The 26731-nt window shown below is 35.1% G+C and overlaps 1 protein-coding gene across 1 annotated transcript in view; it reads left to right on the top strand.

Annotated features, from left to right (window-relative positions):
• Nucleotides 1-4893: 4893 nt before the first annotated feature.
• LOC136039287 (acetylcholine receptor subunit beta-like 1) overlaps nucleotides 4894-26731 on the top strand; it is a 128358-nt gene continuing 106520 nt past the window's right edge. The window contains exons 1-2 of the mRNA XM_065722889.1: nucleotides 4894-4996; nucleotides 7850-8052. Coding sequence (XP_065578961.1) covers nucleotides 7989-8052 — 64 coding nt within the window. The 5' untranslated portion in view covers nucleotides 4894-4996; nucleotides 7850-7988. The remainder of the gene's footprint in view (nucleotides 4997-7849; nucleotides 8053-26731) is intronic.

The raw sequence follows: 26731 nt of genomic DNA, 5'->3' as shown, positions 1-26731 counted from the left end.
CTGGTTTTAAATATATAAGTTTCATCAAGTTTAGTCTTACCCATCAAAAGTTACGAGCCTGAGAAAACTTGCGTTATTTTAAAAAAAGGGGGGAAACGCCCCCTAAAAGTCATAGAATCTTAACGAAAATCACACCATCAGATTCAGCGTATCAGAGAACCCTACTGTAGAAGTTTCGAGCTCCTATCTACAAAAATGTGGAATTTTGCATTTTTTGCCAGAAGGCAGATCACGGATGCGTGTTTATTTGTTTTTTTGTTTTTTTGTTTTGTTTTTTTTTTCCCCAGGGGTGATCGTATCGACCCAGTTGTCCTAGAATGTTGCAAGAGGGCTCATTCTAACGGAAATGAAAAGTTCTAGTGCCCTTTTTAAGTGACCAAAAAAATTGGAGGGCACCTAGGCCCCCTCCCACGCTAATTATTTTCCCAAAGTCAACGGATCAAAATTCTGAGATAGCCATTTTATTCAGCGTAGTCGAAAAACCTTATAACTATGTCTTTGGGGACGACTTACTCCCCCACAGTCCCCGTGGGAGGTGCAACAAGTTACAAACTTTTACCTGTGCTTACATATAGTAATGGTTATTGGGAAGTATACAGGCGTTTTCAGGAGGATTTTTTTGGTTTGGGGGAGAGGTTGAGAAGAGGGGGATATGCTGGAGGAACTTTCCTTCGAGAATTTGTAATGGGAGAAGAAAATTTCCATGAAGGGAGAGCAGGATTTACTAGCATTATTTAAAAAAAAAAAAACAATTAAAAAATTAAAGTGAAAAAGCTTTTTCAGCTGGAAGTAAGGAACAGCAATAAAACTTAAAACAAACAGAAATTATTACCCATATGAGGGGCTCACCTCCTTTTAATACCTCGCTCTTTACGCTAAAGTATTTTCGGTAATTTCCACTACTTATTCTACGGCTTTTGTGATTCAGGGGGTCATTCTTAATGAATTGGGATAAAATTTAAGCTTTAGCGTAAAGAGCGAGGTACTGACGATGGGGCGAATCCCCTCATATATGTAATAAAAACATAAGAATACAAAAGTTCTTTACGTAAGCTAATTTATAAGTTACGTAAATCTTTTACCAATAAAAAGATTCGTAAAAAATTAAAAGTTCTAGTTGCCTTTCTAATTAACCAAAAAATCGGGGGGCAACTAGGCTTCGTCCCCCGCTTTTTTTTCTCAAAATCATTCGATCAAAATTATGAGAAAGCCATTGAGCCAAAAAAAAAAATATGCAAATTTCGTTTTGATTATTCCTCTGCGGAGAGCCAAAATCAAAACATGCATTGATTCAAAAACGTTCAGAAATTAAATAAAAAAAAAACAAGTTTTTTCAACTGAAAGTAAGGAGTGACATCAAAACTTAAAACGCACAGAAATTACTTTGTATATGAAAGAGGCTGCTTCCTCATCAACGCCCCGCTCTTTACGCTAAAGTTTTTTACTGTTTTAGAAAGAAGAATTGAGAGAAAGAGTCAACCTTTAGCGTAAAGAGCGGGGCGTTGATGAGGAAGCAGCCTCTTTCATATACAAAGTAATTTATGTGCGTTTTAAGTTTTGATGTCACTCCTTACTTTCAGTTGAAAAAACTTGTTTTTTTTTATTTAATAACGAAAAGAGTCGGAGAGCATACCGCATCCTATGCTCTTCTATTTGTCTTTTTGCCCTTGTTTAATTGGATGGCTCCGTCAAAAGTGCTTTCAAAGGTACCACCATTCCAGCGTCTTTCGCTTATGGGTACTGGATGTTTCCCTATATTATGTTGTTCAGAGTAAAAATTGTTTTCAAAAAATTATCGGTTCCTATGTAAGCACATTTTTTTAATATCTGGACACGTTCCCTATTTGTTTAAAACAAACTTGAGAGCAGTAGAACAAGTCATAAATATGCACTTATGCTGATGATTTAAGCATGATGAGGAGTAATGAAGTTGTTAAAAGTAGAATGGCCAAGTTCAGGATGTTTTTTCACAGTTGAAATAAGTTTGGAAGAATAGGAAGATAAAACTGCAAACCAAGATTAGAATATTGGTAGCTACAGTGATGACAGGGGTCAAATATGGGTTTTGAAGAATGGCTGCTCCAGAAATGGAGGAAGATTTGCTGAATGTTTTCCAGAGAAATTACCTACGGATTGTTTTAGGTACCCAACTAATTGACCGCATTCCAACAGTAAGCTGTACGAAAAGTGCGGCTAAATACCGCTTTCAAGGGCCATAATGAGAGAAAAGTTGAAATGGCTAGGACACATTCTGCGATGAATGATGACAGATTGCAAAAGATTGTCCTTTTTGGGAACCGTCTAGGGCTAAACGGAAAGCAGGTCTTCCTTGGTTAGGGTGGGAGGAAATCATAAGGAAAGATTTATGGAAAAACAAATTACTTTGGAGAGTGTAAAGAGGGAGGCTTTGAACAGATTTGAATTGAGGAGGAACAAGGGGAGCCGTGTTGGTATCAGGCCAACACAGTAAAATTAGATAAAAACACAGTAAATTTACTAAAATTAGAATTTTTATTATTATTCTAAACATAGATTTTGGACTTATTAACTCGTTAATAAGACTTACAAAATATCTTCACTGCTTCTTCGCTACCTTTGTATTTTTTTTTTTAGGTACATTCGTCTTTTTGTTTGATAAATGAAATTATCACCAAGAAATAAATCTAGTAAAAATAGCGACGAACACCAAACTGCTTTTCCACATCAAACAAACAGAAAGTAGAAATAATAGCGACATTTTTTTCCAAGACAGTGGAATTCAATTGAGTGGATGTTTCGGCCCTATGTCCAAAGGCCGTCTTCAGCACAACATAAAAAAAATGTATATGTATATAAAAATTTACATTAAAATTTGGAAATTAAAACTAATAATATTTTTAAAACTTTTCAAAACAGTCCTAGCATCCTTACTTCAAAGAAGTTCAACCAGGCTGTTTTAAAAAGTTTTTAAAACATTATTAGTTTGATTCTCACTTTTTAATTTAAGTTTATATATATACATATATATATATATATATATATATATATATATATATATATATATATATATATATATATATATATATATATATATATATATATATATATATATATATATATGTATATATATATATATATATATTCTGGTGTTGTGCTGAAGATGGCCCTTGGACATACGGCCAAAATATCCACTGCTTTGAATTCCACTGTCTTGGAAAAAAAATTCCCTATTGTTTCTACTTTGTGCTTGTTTAATAAATGTTGTATATATTTTTCATTTTTCATGGTTGCAGTATCTCAGATGTAACCTAGTAATGACCGAACTTCAAGTAAGTAACCTAAAAAATAAAAATGCAGTTTGAAAATGCTGTCAAATAAGGATAAATCCCCATTTGAAGCTGATTCAGGAATGGTAACTGTTATCTCCGTTAATCCTAATGGTAAAAGTTTTTTTTCAAGAAATTTAATTACTGCTTTGCAAAGATACCTTTTGCATAGAACCTTTATTTGGAAAATGACATATTTTTTTTACTTAAGTTCTATAACTTTTCTGTCGCAGTTTTTTTTTTTTTTTTTAGATTTAATGCAAACATATGGATGAATTCTCAATTTTGAACAGTCTAGTCAAGCAAAGCGTCTGCACACATTTTGTTTGTGAAGGAGCCAGTGAATCAAGTGCACGAAACGCGATACCTTGGTTTCTACCTAGATTACAATCTTACACGAAAATGACATAGTCATGTTGTTGCAATTAAAGTCGCACAAGGAGTTGGAGCAACTCGACATTTTAAGATTTTTTTTACCTCCAAAAATTTGATTACTTTTATATAATGCTTTAGTCCATCCGTATATTCCATATGGATGTGTTGTGGTCAAGCAACTTTTATTAAAATTTAAACGAATACAAATTCTTCAAAACAGAACAATGCGACTTTGGTGGATACTTGGAAAAAGTCAATGACACTGAAGCAATAAACTTAGAGTGCTTAATGTTGGGCAACTTCGTGACTACCAAGCGGGAATATTCTCGTATCAGCGTTGGAATTGTATCAGTCCTGAGGTATTTCATGGTTTGTATAGAGAAAATAAATCATTTCGTATTTATAGTACCTGCAATGCTGAGAATCTAGTCGCTGAATACAGACGTGAAACTAGAGCAGGTTTTTCTGTCAGGTCCTAAGGTTTGGAATTCTCTTCCAGAGAGTATTTGGGCGGAAGAGCACCTTGTTTTATTTAAGAGAAAAATGAACTCTTTTTTAAGGTTCGGAAATCTCTTCCAGAAAGTTCCCCAGGTGGACGAGACCCTTGGCTTATTTAGGAGAAAATGAAAAAAATTCTCTTGGCTCTTGGTTTATAGATGATTTTTTCCATTTTCTTTTCTTTGTTTTCATTTTTTGTCATGATTCGAGATTGGTCATAATTTATTTGTTTATTTATTTTTTTTTCTTTTTTTCTTTGTTTGTTAAGAGTTTTTTGTTTGTCAAGTATTTGTTATGTATGTGGTCTCCCAGTATCAAGTGCTTTTATGTCTTTCTTTGGGCAGCCACTTGGATTAATGTTATGTGTTACATCATTTTGCCATTAAATGAACTGAATTGAAAAAACAGTTAATGTTCAAATCGCAAATTACTTTTCCAATTTCAATTGTCGTCTTCATATAACTTGTTTTGACATTCTATTTCATCTACCGTTTTATTACAACAGTGTTAGTCACGTTTCCATTTGTTTTGCATTCTAAGAATTACATTCGTGAATGACATTTCATTTCTTAAGCTTTGTTTTAAATAATTTCAAACTAGCGTCTATATTGGTCCTGGTCGATATTTCGTGAAATCCTTTCTCGGAGAGGCCGAGACTTCGCCTGCGCTTTGCCGGAAAGAACTGTCGCTAGGGGGTTGCTAATTTTGCGTATGGAGCTGAGTTTCGATTATTTATTCCAGTGTCCACTTGTGAAGTGATACGGCTCCTTTTAAGGATTTATGAGGAAGGAATAACTCAGATGGTCAGTGGAATTAAGGTCAGGATCTGAAGAATATTGCGAAGTCAAATTGTCGTGTAAAAAAGAAATATGTGACTTGTACAATAAGCTTCGTCGTGAAATCTTTAAAAGTTCCCAAGTTTTTGACAATAATTTCCAGTTTCAATTTTGATATTAAAATATCCAATCACATATCCTTTTTTCTGCAATCATCTATTGGATTTCTTTTGTTTATTAATGGTCTTGTAGAAATTATTTGATTTGCCCACTGTAACTTTTATAACGATTTGAAATGTTTACGAAAACTCAGCTAGGTGAAAAACACAGAAGTTTGAAAATAAGAAGACTACTAAGTATTTGAGATGGGATATTACAATATATTTGAGTGAATGAGAAGATCAAGTATAAAATTTGCACGAAAAGTCACACCAGTAATAATAATCTAATACAAGAGTTAAAAACAATGTTAATTTAGAAAAAAAGAATGTTAAACCGTGATAGATTTTCAAAAATATAATTCCACTACTATACAAAACCTTTGTTCGTCGAAAAGTTCAAATTAAATAATAAATTCAACAAGCAAAATTTAATCTTTTATAAATAAAATTTCTAATTTATAAATATCTAAATTCATTGTGTATATTACATAACCAAAAATGATAAACTCCAAAATAAAAAAAAAATTATTTTATTTTCCAAGAAATCCTTTAGTGGAAAATAAAATAAATGAAAAAAAACTATTTTGTGGAAAAACTTTTTTAAACTAATTTCTGTTTGTTTTTTATTAGCCTAATCTTTTTTGGGGAAAAAATAATAGTTTAAAATTTAAACAAATTCTTTAATGAGAAATTCTTTGTACTCAAAAATTATTCCCCCCCCCCCTCTCAGACCGATCTTAAGCTATTCATACCATAGAACTACAATTTAACATTGTTCTTTTGGTTGTTTTATAACTATAGAGTTTTTAGGGTTGTACCCCAATTGCCGCGTTGAGCCATGAAAATAAATTAGTCAATCTAAATAGTTAAGTCTTAAAATAATTTTCATATACAACACTCAATCATTTACACATTCCTTCGCCATGACAAGTACACTTTCAAAAAAACCTACACTTTCTTTACTAGTTTAATGCTATCTGTTTGATTTTCCAGCTGCGTTTCTTCTATTCAAATTTGCCGTCCTATAGTATAGTATAGTATATATTATAGTCTATAGTATACTATACTACACTATACGTCTTATACTATACGTCTATACTATAGACGTATAGAACTATAGAATTAAGCTACTTATGATTATATTTTTAATCAAACAATACGTGGTAACAAACTGTGAGTAATTAGCGACTTGGCTCAATAGTGACCGAAATTCTAAAAAACTAAATTTTGATGTCAATATATAAATCAAATGAATTGGATTTTTGTGCTAGTTCCAAATATATATGATTCAACAAGTTTTGTGCAACCAAAAGCATCGAGCCTGAGAGAAATAGTCTGATTTTTGAAAAAGGGGGGAAACAACCCCAAAAATCAAAAATCTTAATGAATATTGCACCTGATATTCAGTGTATCAGAGAGCAATGCCGTAGAGATTTCAAGCATTTATCAACAAAAATGTAGAATTTTGTATTTTTTTTCGCCGGAAGAAAGAACACAGGTGCGCATTTGTTTATTTTTGTTCCCCAAGGGATGATTGCATCGAACTATTGGTCCTTGAAAATCAGGAGAGAAGGCATTCGAAAGGAAATTAAAAGTTCTAAAGCTCTTTTGCCCCCCCCCCCCAGGGTAACTAACCCCCCTCCAACGCCCCCGTTTCCCAAAGTCTTCCGTTAAAATTTTGAGATAGCTATTTTGTTCAGAATAGTTGGAGGACCCAATAACTTTGCCTTTTGAGGTAATATTACCCCCTCCCTCCACAGCCCGTCGGGAAAGAGCTGTAACTTAAGAAATTTGCCCACTGTTTTCGTATAATTTTTGTTATTACGAAGTATACAGACAGTTTTAGAGGAGGGGGGTGTATACTCGGGATGGATTTCCATGGGGAGAATCTTTTGGTGGAGAGGGAAATTTCCTTGGTTGAACTATCCAGTGGTAGTTTACACCGGGGTATTTGACAGTATTCCTATGTGATATCCTTTTTATTTGTCTTAATTTCTCTTCGCCAAATCAAGTGTACATGTGGAGATTTTCTGGGGGCATTTTCTGGGAAAATTTTTAGCGGGTTTGGATATCCGGGAAAAAATACTCGGAAAAGGGAATTTCCGGATTAGAAAAATATTAGAAATTAAATTCTTTTTCAAATGAAAGCATGCTAAGAGGAATTTTTCTGGCTGTTACGTCCGCCAGAAATTTTATGGAGGGGGATTTTCATTGGTGACGAAATTGTCCGGAGAGAGAGAGAGAGAGAGAGAGAGAGAGAGAGAGAGAGAGAGAGAGAGAGAGAGAGAGAGAGAGAGAGAGAGAGAGAGAGAGAGAGAGAAAGAGAGAGAGATTCACGAAATAGCTGAATAAGTTGCAACGAAGTGATTCTGTAATTCTGTGTAGATGTCTTGTCTTTTCCTTGAGAGGAAAAACTGTGCCTAAAAAACTGCCTAACTATGCAAAAATTTTCATATAACTACTTATCAATTACTTATCATATGGAAACCTTAATTAGATAAATATTTGGAATCCCCGAATATATAGGAATCTTTTCTAGTGCATATTATACCAACTTTTAATAATCAAAATTGTGTTTACTCAATGAGGAAGACGGATAGATGATGACACTCGCAATTTTTAGATGCAACATAACCAAAGAAGTGTACAGGTATAATCAAATTTATGATTATTGATTTTTACGAGTATAATCATATTCCAAGAATCGTATAATCTTATTTTGACCTCATTGCAGGTTTTTTCTACCAGCAACTGGTACCTTAGGTGAAAGTAGGGATACTGATGTATCTTATGTTCTGTGGATTGTGCGCGACTGACTTGGGATATGATACGTGATGTGGAACATATGAAGAAGCGACTATCTTGGCTCAGCTATGCGTTTCATAGCAAGGAGGTCACTTCTCCTTATTGTCTGTTTGACGTGGAATCTTTCAAAAGGTAAATCTTTTACTTAAATTAACTAAAGATTATTGAGCCTGAATTTTTTTTTTGTGTGTTTTGCAATCAATAACTGCAAGGGGCACTGCAATCAAGAACAAAAGGGGGAACTAATTACGGTAAATTTACTTAGATAGAGTAATATGAAGTAGCACAATCTAAGATGATTTCAATTAGTCTTCACCTCCTGCAAATCGAAAACGTGGTGCTTGCTGTCTGTAATTGATCAAATAAATTAGTGCCAACTTAATTAATGTAATTACTCATAATAAATTGCAAAAAAACCATACCTTAATAAGCATAGAATAAATCTACAATAAATGTAACTAAATTAAACAAATATAGGAAAATATTACTACTACTACTACTAGTAACAAACTCAGCTCAGCATCAAGCCACCTGAAGCCAACACAGCTACTCACGCTCCTACTCCATCCCAAACAATTCAAAGCCTCCCTCTTTACACCCTCTCAGGAAGTTCTAATCTTTCAATATTCTAATCTTGGTTTGCTGACTTATCTTTCTATTCTTCCAAACGTTTTGTAACTGCGAAAAAACACCCCGAGGCTTGGCTATTCTACTTTTAACTTTTTCACTGCTCCCACCATCTTGACTAAGAATACAGCTAAGGTAAGTATAGCTGCCCACTGATCAGTCTTTTCGGTACCCAACATCACCTTTTGATCTTCACTTATTCCTAGCCTTAGTGACTTAGTCTTCTTAACATTAATTTTCAGACTTATTCTAGCATCCTAAAAACTCTTAACAACCTCTAAACCTCTAAAAGCTCATTTCATTTTGTCCACACTTTCATCAAGGATGCTTAAATCATCAGCATAATCTGATTCCAGGAGAGTTTTCCTCCTCATTTGATTCCGCGGTCTCCCATTACCTTTCTTGTGCTCCTTAAGACGAAGTCCATAAAAATGATCCATATAAAGGGGGATAGAACACAACCCAGCTTAGCTCCCGATTTAATACAAACCAGGGGCTAACCTCATTTCCTGTCTTAACCCTAGCAGTGTTATTCTCGTACATAGCACTAATCAGCTTTATGTCTTTGTCTGGTATACCATACAAGGATAAGACCTTAGCTAAAGCTCTTCGATAAGCAGAATTAAACGCTTGCTCATAATCGATAAACTGAGGAACAAAGGTGTTTGACAACGAAGGGACTTCTCAATTATTAACCGAAGAGTGAAAATTTGGTCGACACATCCTCTACCTCTTCTAAAACCGCACTGTTCTTCCCTTAAAACTTTGTCTACAGCATCTCTCAGTCTAAAAAGTATCATATTATGAAGTAATTTGCTATCTACAGAGACCGGGCTAATGCATCGATAATTACAACATTCATGCTTAGCACCTTTCTTTTACAGTGGTTTCATTAAGATTTTCCTTAAATCGTTAGGTACTTCCCCTTTTTCAAAAATCATATTTATATTCTTCAGTAACTTATTTCTAACCTCAGAGCCACCATATTTCGGAAACTAATTTACCACACTATCAGCACCTAGAGCTATATTATTTTTTTAATCGTTCTAGTACTGTCTAATTCTTCTTCACAAAACAAGTCTTTCTTCACACTCAGCATATCACAAGCTTTTTCATTTTCCTCTGTATCTTTTCCTGCAACAGTATCTCGGTTTAGCGTATTCTCAAAATATTCTACCCATCTCTCTTTAACTCTTTCCTCATCACTAATTGTGGCCCCCTTTCTATCATTAACTGGGACAAGTCCGGATTGACTACTCCTTCTCGATACATTAACATGGCAGCACAATATTTTACTATCATGCCGTCTAGCTGCATCTTCCAGATCCTCTGCAATTTTATCCATGGCCTCCGCTTCACACCTCCTTTGTTCATATTTTAATGCTTTGTTCACTTTCTTTACATTCCTTTTGTTTTTCTATGATCTATCGCTCAATTATTTTTTGTAAAAACCCCTTCTCCTTGCTATTAAACATAAAGCTTTCTCGCTAATATTCCTAGCTGTAGCAACTTGACAAATAGTTTTTCTAAAATTATTCCAATCATCTTCCACATTGTCAAATTTTAAATTCTTAAGTTTAGTGTTCAAATGTTCCTGGAAAGTTTCTCTCAGATTCTCGTCATAGAGTCTACCAACATAATAACTACCCGGGAAGTAGTTACCCTTCCGAAATTTCAGTTTTAAATTAAATCTTGACGCCACTAGATGTTAATCTTTACTTTTAACACCAATAACAGCACTCCTATATATCCTAGTATCTTGTATTGATCCTGCCAGTCATGTATTGATCCTACCTGCCAGTCTTTTACTGCAAAATAAAAAGGTTTGCTGTCTTACCATCACAAGAATATCATGTCAACTTATGGGCTATTTTATGACCAAACACCGTATTGGTTATAACTAGATTGTTACACCTACAAAATTGCAAAAGTCTTCAACCATTACTGTTTTCTTTTCCCACATTACCTTGGCTAGGACACCATCTATATCTATTTGTACCGATCTGGGCGTCAAAATATATTAGTAAAAACACCATATTTCTACCTAGTATCCTGTCTATTTGCTCCTGTAACTGTATATAAAACTCATCTGAGTCACTAGTATCTCCGTCAGTCGGTTCAACAGGGGCATATACTACTATAAATCATTCCCTGAACTTTTTAGTCATGAAATGAGCAATTAGTATTCTATTATTAACAACTTCCCAGCCTAAATAAGACTTAGCAGCTTCCCTATTCATCATGAGCCCTTCTCCCTGTCTATGTACCTCATCCTTCCTGCCTGAGTAAACAAATTCTATATCACCTAATTTCATGCTTCCTATTCCTGGGATATGAGTTTCTAAAACTCCTAATAAGTCCAGTTAGAATCATCTAAATTTGTCAGTCAAAATGTTGATACGATAGTCATTTTTAACGTTGTAACGTTCCAAGCTCCGATTTTCATGTTCTATAAATCATTAAAAATATTTTGGCCCCAGGAAAAGCAATGATCCCGGATACCAGTGAAGGACGGGGATCAACATATCTTCTCAAGTCTATTCTGAAGTGCTTAAGCTGGCTTAGAACTGGACAGCAAGAAGTCCCTGGGACTTCCAGTTTGAATGCAGGTTTTGTGCAATCCTGGGCCCATCTCGATCACAACATGGTTTTCAGCACTTAGCGATGTTTTTCTATCCGCAAGAGCCGACATCCTGCACAGACAGTCCCAAGCTTATTAACTCCGACTCATTATATATTCATGCCTACAAATATTGTGCTACTGCGGGGAGGCAACCCATAGTAAATAAATTAGCTAGGAAGAGGTTTTTCAGCCCGAAAACGCCCGTCAAATTAGGTCAAGCCCAGAATAATTATCCATTAATCAGAATTTCATGCGAATACTGTGCCGTTTACTAGGCTATAATTTCCTCGAAGGGCGCCACTCTTAAATTTTAGAGTTTCTATCATGGGCCCAAAGAGACAAGGTCCCTCCTTGGTCCGTGCCTCCTATAGAGGTACCCTACATATCTGTAGACTGTTCCCCTACCACCAACTGGGGACACACTGAGCGGCCTGGGGGTAGCCCTTAAAGAGCAGTATACTCATGAAGCATTTTTTTTTTGGTAATATCTTTTTGGGGGTAAATATCTTAAAAATTAGGTTTTGAAAAAACTTCTGTGATGAATTCCTTTACATTTAGTGGTGACGAAATCAACTTTACAAATACTTAATCAATATGATATAAATGCTCAAATTTATAAAAATAATTAACAAGCATTAAGGAAAGACTTATTCCCAGGACAATTGAGACAGAACTATAGAGACAGTGAGAGAGGCTGCAAGGAAAAAACAGTGATAAATGACTCCTTGATCCGAGCTCCTTGACAAGATATCGCACTGAGCGAGGTTCCTTATAACAAATTGCAATATAATTTAAACTTAGAGCCTTTGGGACTCAAGCTTGGACCCTTGACCATTCAACCGAGACGACACAGGAAAGGTTCTTGACAAGTGACCAATCAATTTAAGAATATGGACTAGAAATCTTACTGAACCGAATATCCCAAAAATAATTACCGCTCTACTCTTTCCATTGGTCACGAGTGATAATGCCGCTAAAAACAACTGACAGGATGCCATGGTCCTTTTTCTCAGTCATCATGACAGTGTTACCCTGGCAACATTATGTGCCTTTTTGTTCTCCAGAAAATTTGTTGTCCTTTGATGCAAGACAAATCTGCGAAAGAACAAGTCAGGGAAAGAAATAATAGATCATGACACAACTCATGACAGATACAACAGCCTCAGTCAGAAACTACACGATTGATTGTGTAGCTGCAACCAACTGACAGATTACAACTGTACTTTACCCACTCATCAAAAGAAGAAGGTAAAATCAGTATTTTTCCTTCTTCTTAAGTTTCGCAAGTCTTAAGTCTCTGCCCGGCATCCAGGATCTTCGAGACTTTTTTGGTCCATCTAGCGTCGTTATTAGCCAAAAATTCTGGGAGGAGGGGAGCAAAAGATTTTACCGACTGGCTGGTCATTTTTACTGACTGTTTTTGTCAATAATTAACATAATGTCCGGTTCAAATACAATATGCAAAATCGCTGCACGAATCGGTAAAACAGCTGCACTAACTAACCGAGATTTAGATTTCGGTACAAATCACCTCGCTATTTTAATGCTGATTATTTAACCAAATGCAAAGTTGTGGCACCATCTGTAAAATCACGACCCGACTCGGTAAAACTGCTGCGTTTACCGATCAAGTTCAAAATTTATGTAGATGACTTGTCAGTATTTTCGTAATCTTTACTGAAACGAGCAAAGAATTTTAGCAGCGTCCGAAAAATCCTGGCGCGAAGTACCACGATTTTACCGACTTTTTTTTTTTTGAATGACCAAACACATTGGGGGAGGGTGTCATCCCATCCCCCATGCATGGCGGTCATGCAGTACGGTCTGCTGCCAGCTGCTCTGCATGTGGGAGCCAATGGGTTATCCATATGTGTCTGATTTTTCAGAATCCCCGGTAGGTGTTCGTTGCAGAAAGAATTTATAAAAGAACAAATCAGTGAATAAGTAAAGTAGCCTCCGGAAGGTTCAGAAGCTGCTCATAAAAAGCCCCTGTTCTCTATCATTTTGGAATATGTGTCTCTTCATTTATCAGCCAAAATGAAAGAAGTGTAGCCTACTTGTTAATTAAACGAAACACACTCAAGAATTATGCATAGGTTTGATCTAATAAGACCGGTTTCATAACCACAAGCACAAATGACGGATGACAGAATGCATTTGACTTATATAATTCGGTATATGTATTTGCACATTTGGGGGGATGGGCCCTTTGAAAATACTTTACTCCCACCCCCTGATGTGCAAGTATATATCCCAAATTATATAACTATGTAAAATAGAAGTTATTTAAAGGTTATATTTCATTAGGATTAATCTAACCTCAATTCTTGGATGTGTTTCGTTTAATTAACAAGTGCCGAAAGAAGTATATTCCCGCTTAAAAAAAAGTGAGCGAGAGAGATTCCTTTATAGAAAGCCATTCCCCTGGTTGCATTTGCTGAGGCATTCTTACTACTTCAAGTTAGGGGAGACCGGCCGTGATAGGTGATAAAAAATATTTCAGGGTATCTACCTCAAAGAATACCAAAAATAATTTGATTTGCTATTTATAGACTTATTTAGTTTCTTCTAGAAAATATAGTTTCTTCTAGTTTCTTCTATAAAACAGGTAAAAGTGTACATGCGAGGTGAAAATATGTCGAATATACGTTCAGTGTTTCAGCAATTGTTTCCTCACAAAAGCTTAAAGCTTTCAATAGAAACGTCTGTAAAAATTATGCAAAACTAAAAATCGAATAATTTATTACTATTGAATAATAAGAGCTAAATTTAGAATTGAAAGACTTTTGAAATGCAGTCACGAAATCAAATTATAGCACCATTTTTAAATATTTTTCTTCTTTTTATTAAATTTGCATCTTTTTTTCTCCATCAGTTTCATTTTGTGAATTTATAAACATATGCATGCATACGCACATCAAAAGCTGTGGGTATAGCAAATTCCCTTGACAGTTCGCCAAAGGACAATCTTTGGCAATCGTTCATCCGCTCTAGAAAGCAGGATTAAACCCCACTTTTTGTGTAGCCTACTGTTTGAAATACGGTCAGTCAGCCGGGTACACAGAACAATCCGTAGGTAGTTTTTCCGGAAATTACCGAAAGGCGGATTTTTCTGCCTTTCGGGGCACCCATGCTTCAGAATCATATTTGACCACTGTCATCACTGTATCTTCCAATATTTTAATCTTGGTTTGAATACTTATCTTCCTATTCTTCCAAACTTTTTTCCATCAGTGAAAAGACGCCCTGGGCCTTTGATATTCTACTTTAACATGCTTTTTTCTTCTAGGGCATTGTCCTAGCGAAGTAGGGTAAAAACAAATTATCTCTATTTAGAAGATGAACTTTTATAATAAGGCAAAGTTTCAGCAAACACTGTTCCTAGTTTACCAATAATATTTCCGTTACACTACAGTTTAGGAATAGGTCTTTCATTACTTAATTTAGTAGAAATAGTACGATTTTCCACAAGAGTAGGACATTTAATTGATTTTCCTTTCCCTTTTGTGTTTCCCCTATCACACCCTATAGATTAATTAGTAAAAGGATTCAGACATGGTCTGTCTTTGTAGCTCCCCAGTAAAAGTAGGTTTAAGTCATATATTGTGACCTCACTTTTAGGGAAGAATGTATTCGCCTAGGCTTACCGTATAAATTATACACTGGAAACTAAATAACAATGTCTGCACATTCTTTTCTTCATGAGAATGAGAAAAACATCAGTCTAGCTTGGATTTGTTAGTTTTTTTTATCAGAAGAAGCGTCAATGAGGGAAGGGAGTATGTGCCAATTTTGTATTTTGAAAAAATACCTTTTCTGGTGTTTGTTTGTTGAAAAATTACCTTTTTTGATAACTTCATTTAAAAGATTGAAAAAGACAAATTTACCCCACTTCTAGATTTCAGAAAATTTATCCTCCCCCCTAAATTTTCTGAATTTTGCACTACTTTTTGGCAGTTTAAAGTTTTCTCTGAAGAAAAGAAAAATGATGATAATGATTTTTTTTAGAAAGACGATTTAAAGAAAATCAATGCTTCGTGCGACATTAATATTTTGTGATAACAAAATTGATATTTTGTGATTTTTTGATATTTTGTGAAGGTGTCACAGCAAAACGTGCTCTATACACAGTTGTAATCGAACTGTTATTCAAAAGTCTATTTCCTATGTTGAAGTAGAAGCTAACTAGCTATAATTAAGTTAAAAATATTTTAAATTAATGGTGAAATAATATAAACAATTTAATGACTCTTAAACTATATTAAATCAAGCAAGAGAAAAGCATTAACATTTCTTCGCTATTGTCTTTTTTCTTTAATTAAATAAAAAAAAAACAAGTTTTTTCAACTGAATTTAAGGAGCAACATTAAAACTTAAAACGAACATAAATTGTTCTGTATATTTCTGTTCAATTCTGTTCGTTTGCATGCAATAGTTTCTGTTCCTTTTAAGTTTTAATGCTGCTTCTTACTTCCAGTTGAAAAAACTTTTTTTTATAATTTTCTGACTATTTTTGTTTTTTAATAATGATAGAAAACCCTGCGCCCCCTTCATAGCAATTCTCTTCCCTCATGGTAAACTCCTCTATGAAATGAACCTCCCACGTAATATCCCCGAAAACTGGATATTTGAAGTTCATAAGAGGCCACGGCCATTCACAGTTGGTTGCAACGGATAATTTGTAGCGTTTCACAACAAAGTGAAAAATCATCATTATCAGCAGTTGCTTTTTGTCATAAAGTTGGAATTTGGGATTTTAAATTAACTTGGAATACTTATTACTTTTTCTGAGATCATGACTTTTTTATGCGTTTTTAGGAAATCGAGAATTCTCGAAAAACATCGAAATATTATGATGCAAAATATGTCAGTGCTAGTAAACAAAACCTATTAAATTTGGAACATAGCATGAAAGTAGTGTTGGGAATACTTTACTAAAAACGAAATACCTATAATAAAAGTTAATTCAATATCTCTGATTTTTGCAGTTGGTAGAAATGGGTTGACGGCAAGATTAATTGACGAATTAAAAGTTATTATTTTATTTTGAAATTTTATTTTAATTTTATCCGGGTTGCATTGGTAGCTAACAACTTAGAATAGCCACTTTCAAAAATGATCAAAAATAGCATCTTGAATATCATAAATTTGCAAATATCACATTATCATAAATAGCATCTTTAAAATCATCAAAGGAGGTAACGTACTTCCCCTCCTCGCTCTAAATTGATACTACTAATATTAGAACGAATTGCTTTCCTTAAAGAAAACGCTCGATGTTTCTTAGTGACTGTCGTCTACAAGTGCACCGCCTCACACCCTTTCAGAATTTCTACCTCCTAGTGCACCGCTTATGGAGGTGAAGAGACAAACTTGCATGCACTCATTTTATTAAGTATCTGGTGGAGGAAACGTCCAGGAGGAATTGCTGGAAAACCGCCTTATTTGATGCTACACATCTACCTAGAATTATTCTCTGGAACGATTCTGGAATAATTTACGTGGAATAATAAATGATGCTAAATATCACCTGGAATAATGTTGTGGAACGATCATTCCACAAGAAAAAGCACATCATAACGCTTAAAGCCTATTGATTAAACAAAATGGTCAGTTCTGATTGATCTGTTGCCAAAAATATAATACACAAAAACAATCGGGATAGTGAATATAAAGTATCCCTTTTCAAGCATTAAGATGTCGAATTTTTTTCCCCGTTGTTATAGATAGTTCCTTTGTAAAACACACACAAACAAAAAAGAAGATCTGTGATCAAACAGTCCCTGGTAACGAACTGTAGTAAGGAGCGACTCGGCTCAATAGTAACCGAAACTCTAAAAAACTGAATTTCGATACCAATAGATACATCAAAAGAATTAAATTTATGCTGATTTTAAATAAATAAGTTTCATTAAATTTAGTCTTATTCATCAAAAGTTACGAGCCTGAGAAAATTTGCCTTGTTTTGGAAAATAGGAGGAAACACCACTAAAAGGCATAGGATGAATAAAGGCATGTGATTAACGAAAATCACACCATCGCATTCAGCGTATCAGAGAACCCTACTGTAGCAGTTTCAAGCTCCTATCTGCAAAAACGTGGAACATGGTATTTTTTTGCCAGAAGACCGATCACGGGTGCGTGTTTATTTTTTTGTTTGTTTGTTTGTTTTTTTGGTTTTTTTTCCAGGGGTAATCGTATCGACCAAGTGGTCCTAGAATGTCGCGGGAGGGCTTATTATAACGAAAATTAAAAGTTGTAGTGCCCTTTTTAAGTGACAAAAAAAAATTGGAGGGCACCTAGGCCCCCTCCCACGCTCATTTTTGCCAAAGTCAACGGATCAATATTTTGAGATAGCCATTTTTTCAGCATAGTTGAAAAACATTATAACTATGTCTTTGGGGCTCACTTACTCCCCCACAGTCTCTGGGGAAGGGGCTGCAAGTTACAAACTTTGACCAGCGTTCACATACATTAATGGTTATTTGGAAGTGTACAGAACTTTTCAGAGGGATTTTTTGGTTGGGGAGGGGGGAGGAAGGGAGTGGACAACTTAGGAGGATCTTTCCTTGGAGGAATTTGTCATGGGAGATTCGAAATTCCATGAAGAGGGCGCAGGATTTTCTAGCACCATTAAAAAAAAAAAAAACAATGAAAAAATAAATATGAAAAAGTTTTTTCCACTTAAAGTAAGGATCAGCATTTAAACTTAAAAAGAAAAGAGATAATTACGCATAAGGGGGGGGGGGTTCATCTCTTCCTAAATACCTCGCTCTTTACGCTAAAGTATTTTTAGTATTTGTAGTTATTTATTCTACAGCCTTTGTGATTCAGGGGTCAGTATTAAAGAATTGGGACAAAATTAAAGCTTTAGTGTTAAGAGCGAGGTATTAATGAGGGGGCAAACCCCCTCATATACATTATAAAAATATACAAATATAGAAGTTAATTACGTAAGTTAATTTGTAAGTTATGTATATTTTTTTACTAATAAAAAAATTCGTTAAAAATTAAAAATTCTAGTTGCCTTTTTAAATAACTGAAAAATTGGAGGGCAACTAGGCCTCCTCCCTCACCCTTTTTTTCAGAATCGTCTGATCAGAACTAAGAGAAAGCCATTTACCAAAAAAAAAAATAAATGCGCAAATTTCGTTTTAATTATCCATTTGCGGAGAGCCAAAATCAAACATGCATTAATTGAAAAGCGTTCAGAAATTAAATAAAAAAAACAAGTTTTTAACTGAAAGTAAGGAGCGACATTAAAACTTAAAACGAACAAAAATTATTCCGTGTATGAAAGGGGCTGTTCCCTCCTCAGCGTCCCGCTCTTTACGCTAAAGCTATTTACTGTTTTATACAGTAGAACTGAGAGAAAGAGTCAAACTTTAGCGTAAAGAGCGGGACATTGAGGAGGGAACAGCCCCTTTCATACACGGAATAATTTATATTCGTTTTAAGTTTTAATGTTGCTCCTTACTTTCAATTAAAAAACTTGTTTTTTTATTTAATTATCAAAAACCAATTGACTGTGTGCAAAACGTCTCCAGAAATAACCGCAATTTATGTGATACGGCAACGTTATTATTTTCTGAGGAGGGATTGGCTGGTTTTTACGGAGACTGACCGATTACATAAATGAAGATAGAAGAAATTATAAGACAACCTTTTAACTTGTTTAGGGAGGAGAAACTCATATTTACGCACATGAACATTGTCAAATCAAGCTGATAAAGACGTGAGACCTCCATAATCTGATATACTGAAGAAGACAGGTGCTAGAAGTTGACATTTTGACATCCCTTAAAATCCAAATGTTCCACTTTATGTGCAACTCAAGACATCGTGGGCATCTTGAACAACTTCATATTTTGATGGCTGACATTTCACTGATTGACTCTTTTCTGGTGTTAACTTTTACGAGCATCAATGTCAAAATCCCTCTTACGTAGGAAAATATTATTTCTGCAAGATAATCTGCTTCGGCTCCCTTTTTGCTCCCTTTTTGCTGTTGTGTTTCGGTTGATATGCAAATAGAAGCCGTTGAAAATCAAGAAACGTGAATTTTCTCAGCTACTTTGCTTACATGTTAAATTATGGAATTTGAAGGGAAAAGCCAGAAAATTTTGATTTACAAATTCCAACTGAAAGTAGATTTGAAGCCCGCATTGTTTGACTGTATACAAATTAATATTGTTCTTAATTTTTTATATTAGTGGTTGAAATACCAAGGACATTAACAATAAAGCCTTATTGTTCTATTTGGTGAATTGGAAACTTATACAACAGTATATACCTTTACAAATCAAGACAACTATGCCCTCAAAGGAAAGGAACATCTCCTTAAGCTATTTTGCTGATTTTTTTGCTGTTTTTTTTGCTGATTTTTCATCTTATCTCCTTTTTAAAAATTTGGCTACTACAAAAGCTGCATAGCCCAATATGGAGTAACATTTTTTTGCTGTTTTTTCATCTTATCTCCATTTTTTATGGCACTTGGTAAATACCAAGTGCCATATAGCGATCACAAATTGTGTCGGTCTGTTGGTCCCAGTTTTGCTAGTTTAGGCACTTCCAGATAAGCTAGGACGATGAAATTGGGCAGGCGTATCTGGGACCAGACCAGATTCAATTAGAAATAGTCGTTTCCCCGACTCAACCACTGGGGGGGGGGGGCGGTTAATTCGGAACAATTAGAAAAAATGAGGTATTTTCAACTTACGAAAGGATAATCGGATCTTAATGAAATTTGATATTTAGAAGGATATCGTGTCTCAGAACTCTTATTTTAATTTCCGACCGGATCCAGCGACAATGGGGGGAGTTGAAGGGGGAACCTAAAATCTTGGAAAACGCTTAGAGTGGAGGGATCTGTATGAAACTTGGTGGGAAAAATAAGCGTAAGTCCTAGATACGTAATTGGCATAACCGGAACGGATTCCCTCTCTTGGGGGGAGTTGAGGGGAGGGTTAATTCTGAAAAATTAGAAAAAATGAGGTATTTTAACTTTCGAAGGAGTGATCGGATCTTAACGAAATTTCATATTTAGAAGGAACTCGTAACTTAGATCTCTTATTTTAAATCCTGACCGAATCGAGTTTCATTGGGGGGAGTTGGGGGGGGGGCGGAAATCTTGGAAAATTCTTAGAAGGGAGAGATCAGGATGAAACTTGGTGGGAAGAATAGGCACAAGCCCTAGATACGTGATTGACATAACCGTACTGTATCCGCTCTCTCTGGGGGAATTCGGAAAAATTAGAAAATTGAGGTATTTTTAACTTACGAACGGCTGAGCAGATCTTAATGAAATTTGATCTTTAGAAGGATATCGTGTTTCAGAGCTCTTATTTTAAATCCCGACTAGATTCGGTGACATTGGGGGGAGTTGTAGGAGGGAACCTAAAATCTCCGAAAACACTTAGAGTGGAGGGATCGGGATGAAATTTGATGCAAAAATAAGCACAAGTCCTAGATATAACTGGAATAGATTCGCTCTCTTTGGGGGAGTTGGGTGGAGGGTTAATTCTCCAAAATTAGAAAAAATAAGATATTTTTAACTTACGAAGTTTATTGGATCTTAATGATATTTTATATAAGGACCTCGCAACCCAGATCTCTTATTTAGAATCCCGACTGGATCCAGTGTCATTGGGGAAAGTCGGGGGGGGGGGACCGGAAATCTTGGAGAACACTTAGAGTAGAGAGATCAGTATGAAACTTGGTGGGAAGAACAAGCACAAGTCCTAGACACGTGATTTACATAACCAGGCTGAATTCACTCTCATTGGGGGAGTTGGAGGGGGTGTTAATCCAGAAAAATCAGAAAAATTGAGGTATTTTTAACTTAAGAGCGGGTGACCGTTCGTGAAGTATTATTAAATTTGATATTTAGAAGGAAATCATGCCTCAGAGCTCCTATTTTAAATACCGACCAGATCTGGTGACATTGAGAGGAGTTGGAGGGGGAAACTGGAAATCTTGGAAAGCGCTTAGAGTGGAGAGATTGGGATGACACTTGGTGGGTAGAAAAAGCAAATGTCATACATACGTGGTTGACGTAAAAGGACTGGGTCCACTCTCTTTGGAGGAGTTAAGGGGGCCCAGCGCTTTGGCGAGTTCGGTGCTTTTGGACGTGCTAGGACGGTGAAAACTGGTAGGCGTGTCAGGGACCTGCACAAATTGACTTGATAAAGTCGTTTTCCCCGATTCGACCATCTGGGAAGGCTGAAGGGAGAGGAAAAATTAGAAAAAATGAGGTATTTTTAACTTACGATTGGGTGATCGGATCTTAATGAATTTTAATATTTAGAAGGACCTCGTGTCTCAGAGCTCTTATTTTAAATCCCGACGGGCATTAAGCCTCTGATTTTCCTTTTAAATTAATCTATTTATTCTTAGAATTTTTCTAAAGCTCATGCCATGTGAGCTCTTGGCTCTTCCGACCTCGTCACAAGTGTCATATGAGCTCTTAGCTCTTGTTAAATTTGGCTTCTACAAAAGCTGCATAGCCCAATATGGAGTAACTTTTTTTGCTGACTTTTCATCTTATCTCCATTTTTTAATTTGGCTACTACAAAAGCTGCATAGCTCAATATGGAGCACTTTTTCGCCAAAAGTCCAACTCCAACCTTTTCCCAATTCTTGAAGATATTTAACTTTCCACATAACCAATTAAACATATCAGCTTCCATTTTTACTGTCCTTTGTACGCTAACTAATTTGTCTTATATGCATATGCTGATGACTTGCTGATAATAATTAGCCCATCTAGGTTCTGATTTGTTAGACTATATAGGCCTATTTCTAATTTGTTTGGAGAAATTGGCTTTAAGTGAATTGCTGAGAAACGTAAAAATTTAGTGTTTACTGCAAATTATCGAACTAGAAACATAATTATGGTTCGTTCTTAGTTAGTTTGGTTGGTAGTAAATTGAATGTAGTAAGTCGGTATTAATTTTTAATTTTATTTATATACATCATATTGAAATAATTGGGAATGCCCAGAAAAAGATAGAGAAAAGAAAGAAAAACAAAAACAAAAAAAACAAGAGAAAAAACAAAACAAATCAAGAAGAACTTTAACATTTGCGAATACGGGACAAACAGAAATGAACAAAGATGGGAACAATCTGTGTATTAGACTTTAAGAAGACAAATTACTAATATGCTTCTCAATAACTCCAGCTGGATTTACCAGTCGATACTTTCCCTGCAAGATGGAGTTATTTATCCCTACTGGGAGCTTTATCAAATACTTTAAAATTTTAAAATGAAGGTAGTGAACTTGTTGCCTCTTGTTGCAACTAGAAATAGACCAGAAAGGAGTAAGAGCGAATAGACAATGAACTATTAGGCTATTATATAACTGAGATTAGTTTACTCTACTTACATAATGTTCCCTTCTCTACATCAGGTACTCGCTATTCCGCATGTGCTGATGATAAGATTGAACTAAGGGCTTGGAATACTAAAATTCAGGGAGTTACTGGATTTGACCCCCCCCCCCCCGAGTAAAATGCATGCAATCAAATTGTTAATGCATTTTTCGAAAGTTTTTGGTAAAACATCCCCCTTCCCCCTAAAAATAGCTCCTCTGATTAAAAAGTCTCAACACAAAATTGCTGATAATGCCCTGAACCATGGTTGACCTTCCCAGAAGGTTTTAACTAGGCTTTATTCGATCTATTTGTGACCATTTAACTTTTTTGCATATTGGGTTTGCCCTTCTTTATTTAATATTCAAAACATGAGCCATATACAAGTTTTTTTTTACTTTCGTTATAATAAGTAGTTTTTATTTTTGCTTTGGCGATATTTGTACAAGTAATTGTTGTTTCGGCGGTATGGATATCCATAAGTTTGGTGCTACTGATATGTTGAGATCTTAAAAAAAAAACCGGATTTAGAGTTGAAATAAGAGGAAGTTGAATTGAAAAAACGGATTTAGAGTTGTAATAATTTATTTTCTCATATTAATTTGATAAATATTTCCGAGACAGAAATTTTTTTAAGAAAAGTAAAGAGCAAAGTCAAACTTGATACCAATAGGAATGAAGTCTATAATAATTCAAACTCAAAATGACCAGAAATTATAATGAAATAAAAAAGGAATCCGTTCACAACAGCAAATAACTAACTTAAAACCATCAAAGCATGGATAAGCATTTGTTTGTTTGGGTGGAAATATCCTGGTATGTTTTGCTACAATAAAACGTGTTCTTCTTACAATAGTGACTCAAATCTATAACCTTTAAATAATTCTAGTAATTTTTACTTTTCCTCTCATAGTACCTACGAATTCTAATAAAAACAAAAATCATGGAAATGTCTATTCTTAAACTAGGGATTTTGCTATTGAATCTTATTATGAGGCAAATATGAATTCATAAAAAGACTAGTGAAAGGGAAAAACTTACTCGTGTAATATCTTTCATATCCTCGAGAGTGAATTATTTATTATAAGAAAGGGGAAAATACCACCTTTTGCCTATATTTATGGAACAAGCTTACTAAAAAGAAAAAGATAAAGATAAACACCCTTCTTTTTGTATATTCAAGGTCTCATAAGGAGAGAAATCGAAAATCTGATTCCACGAATCAAACGGAAAATCGATAATTCCCTCGACACAAATTCTGTAGCATACGACACATTCTACCCAAGGGAAATATACCCTCTCATGGGTTACCCAATGTTGCTCTAACAGTACTTGAAGGCTAGCGTCTTAAGATACTTACTTTGAATGAATATTTTGATCTAAATATAATTTAATAGTTCATTTCTACACAAAAATTATTGTTTATGTTCACGATAGAAAGTTTTATCAATGTACAATTACCACTACTACTACTACTACTACTACTACTACTACTACTACTACTACTACTACTACTACTACTACTACTACTACTACTACTACTACTACTACTACTACTACTACTACTACTACTACTACTACTACTACTACTACTACTACTACTACTACTACTACTACTACTACGACTACTACTACAACTACTACTACTACTACTACTACTACTACTACTACTACTACTACTACTACTACTACTACTACTACTACTACTACTACTACTACTACTACTACTACTACTACTACTACTACTACTACAACTACTAAAAAGAGAGAAAAGGTATAGAATACGGCATTAAACTTTACAGTCCCTACCGGCGGTGCTGATCTCCGTTTCTTGGCCCTTCAGCCAGGAAGTGCAATGGGGGGCTGGGACTGCTACTACTACTATTACCACTACTCACTACTACTGCTACTACTACTACAACTACTACAACTACTACTACTACTACTACTACTACTACTACTACCACATTTACTACTACTACTACTACAATTACTACTGTTGCTACTACTACTACTATTACTACTATTACTACCGCTAATACTACTACTACTGCTACTACTCCTACTGCTACTACTACAACTACTACTACTTCTACTAACAGCTCAATGCAGTACCAAGCCACCTGAGGCCCACCAAGCTGCGCACGCTCCTCCTATATTTCAATATATTCCAGGCCTCCCCCTTCACACCGTCTCAAGAAGTTCTCATTTTCCTTAAATTTTTCCTTATAGCATCCTCCCACTCCAATCCAGGAGGGTCTGCTATTCGTTTGACTCTAGATAGGTGACCGACAAGGACAATATATTTGGCAGTCTGTCATAGTTCATCCGCAGAACGTGTGCTAGCCATCTCAACCTTTGTCTCATTATAGCCCTAGAAAGCGGGTTTTTCAACCCTTTTTATATTGCTTTTACTAATTTATTAATCAGTAACAGCAATAACTGGTTAATGCTCTTTAAGAAATGATTTTGAATGTTAGAAGTCTGATGAATCTAACAGGACAGTGTGGAACTAAAATCACTTTTTAATAACATCTGTTAAAATAACGTGACTGCATTTTAGACAACCCTAAATTTTGCGTTCATTTAGTCCTAAACGGGTACTACATCCTTTGTCAAATAGTGCTGCATTGAATAGTCGTTTAACTTTTTACAAGCTTTAAAGGGTGAATTTGTTTCATTTTAATTCAAACTTTTGCCAAATCTTTTCTTTAACTTTCTATACGAGTTTGATTAAAATCTAAAGCAATCCTGGTGCAAGAAAGTCATTCCTGAACCTCATCCTATAATAACAAAAGTGTTGCAGTACTACTCGATTCCTCAATCCGCACACTCTTCGATTCCGCACTCCCCATTCAGATTAAGTTTTCTTTTTTCTTTATGATTCTTTCAGAGTCTTTCAGAATGTGCTTTAAATTTTCCCTTGTCTTTAGTCCTGGTATTAAAGGGGGAGGGACTCATACCTTAGGGTAGGGTCTAGAGCCCTGAGTAATTGTCCTTATGTATGACCAATATTTATATGATAATGGTTCCAACATATTTCTGTTTAATATATCTATGGAGGCTCGCTTCTCGAATCAGGAACTAGCATGCTTTGACACCTTTACAATGTGATTCAACTAATCACGATCATGCTTTTCATCAATTCTCTGAAGCCATATTTATATCTTTTTAGGACAATTTCATTTAGGGGGCCAGCTTGAAATTTTAATCCAATGCCGTTTAAGGCAGATGTAAGAGGGTGCTAAATTAAGGGTTCGGACCCTCCCTTTCATCAGTAGTGAAGAGGGCAATACTACGATCATAGATACAAGATGTTATTAACTTCAATACTATTGAAGTTACCAATCCCTCAAGATGTTATTACGCTCACCTGGATTTTACTTAATGCTATACTACACATATATGTTATGTAATACTATAATACACTTCTTTGTTACATAATAGGGAATGTTTTCTTCAAGATTCAGGTGCTTTTTCTACTTTAAGAGTTGGTTGTTACGTAATAGGAGATTTTTTTTCTTCAAGACTTTTTTTCTTCAAGGAGTTTTTTTTCTTCGAGATTTTATTTCTTTAGAGCGTATTTTTTCATTGAGATATTTTTCTTCGAAATTACTTTTTTCTTCAATATTTTATTTTGAGATATTTTTTGTTGAGGTTTCTTTTCCATCCAAATTTTTTCTCCAAGATTTTTTCCTGAGTAAACCTTTGTAATCCAATGAAAACAAAGATTTTTTGCGCTGTAGGAATCGAACGTTAGACCAGATATATCCCAAATGAAATGGAACTTTAACCACCTGTGCCATTAAATCCTTCCTAATATTGTGTTTTGGAAGATAATATGTCTCCAGAGCAAAACTTACAACCCTATCCCCAGGGCCCTAGGAGCTTTGGGGATGGTGGTGTCTTCTTACAGGACACAGTTTTATGGAGCCTTGAACTACAATGAACAAAATTCCTATCTTCATAATTTGATTGGATGTCTTTGGAGAAATGATGAGCATGGGGAGGGACCTGGTTGCTCTCAACTCACTTATGAGCATTAAAAGGGCGCTATAACTTCCAATTTCAAATCAAATGAGCCCCATCTGAAGTTTATACAACCTCCCATTCCTTAAAAACCGTATATACTCCAAGGCATAACTTATAACCCTATCTCTGGGGCGCTGTGTCAACGCTAGAGGCATTG

The sequence above is a fragment of the Artemia franciscana genome, chromosome 19, assembly GCF_032884065.1.
Source record: "Artemia franciscana chromosome 19, ASM3288406v1, whole genome shotgun sequence".
NCBI classification, from domain to species: Eukaryota; Metazoa; Arthropoda; class Branchiopoda; order Anostraca; family Artemiidae; genus Artemia; species Artemia franciscana.
This window is presented reverse-complemented; position numbering and strand designations above follow the sequence as displayed.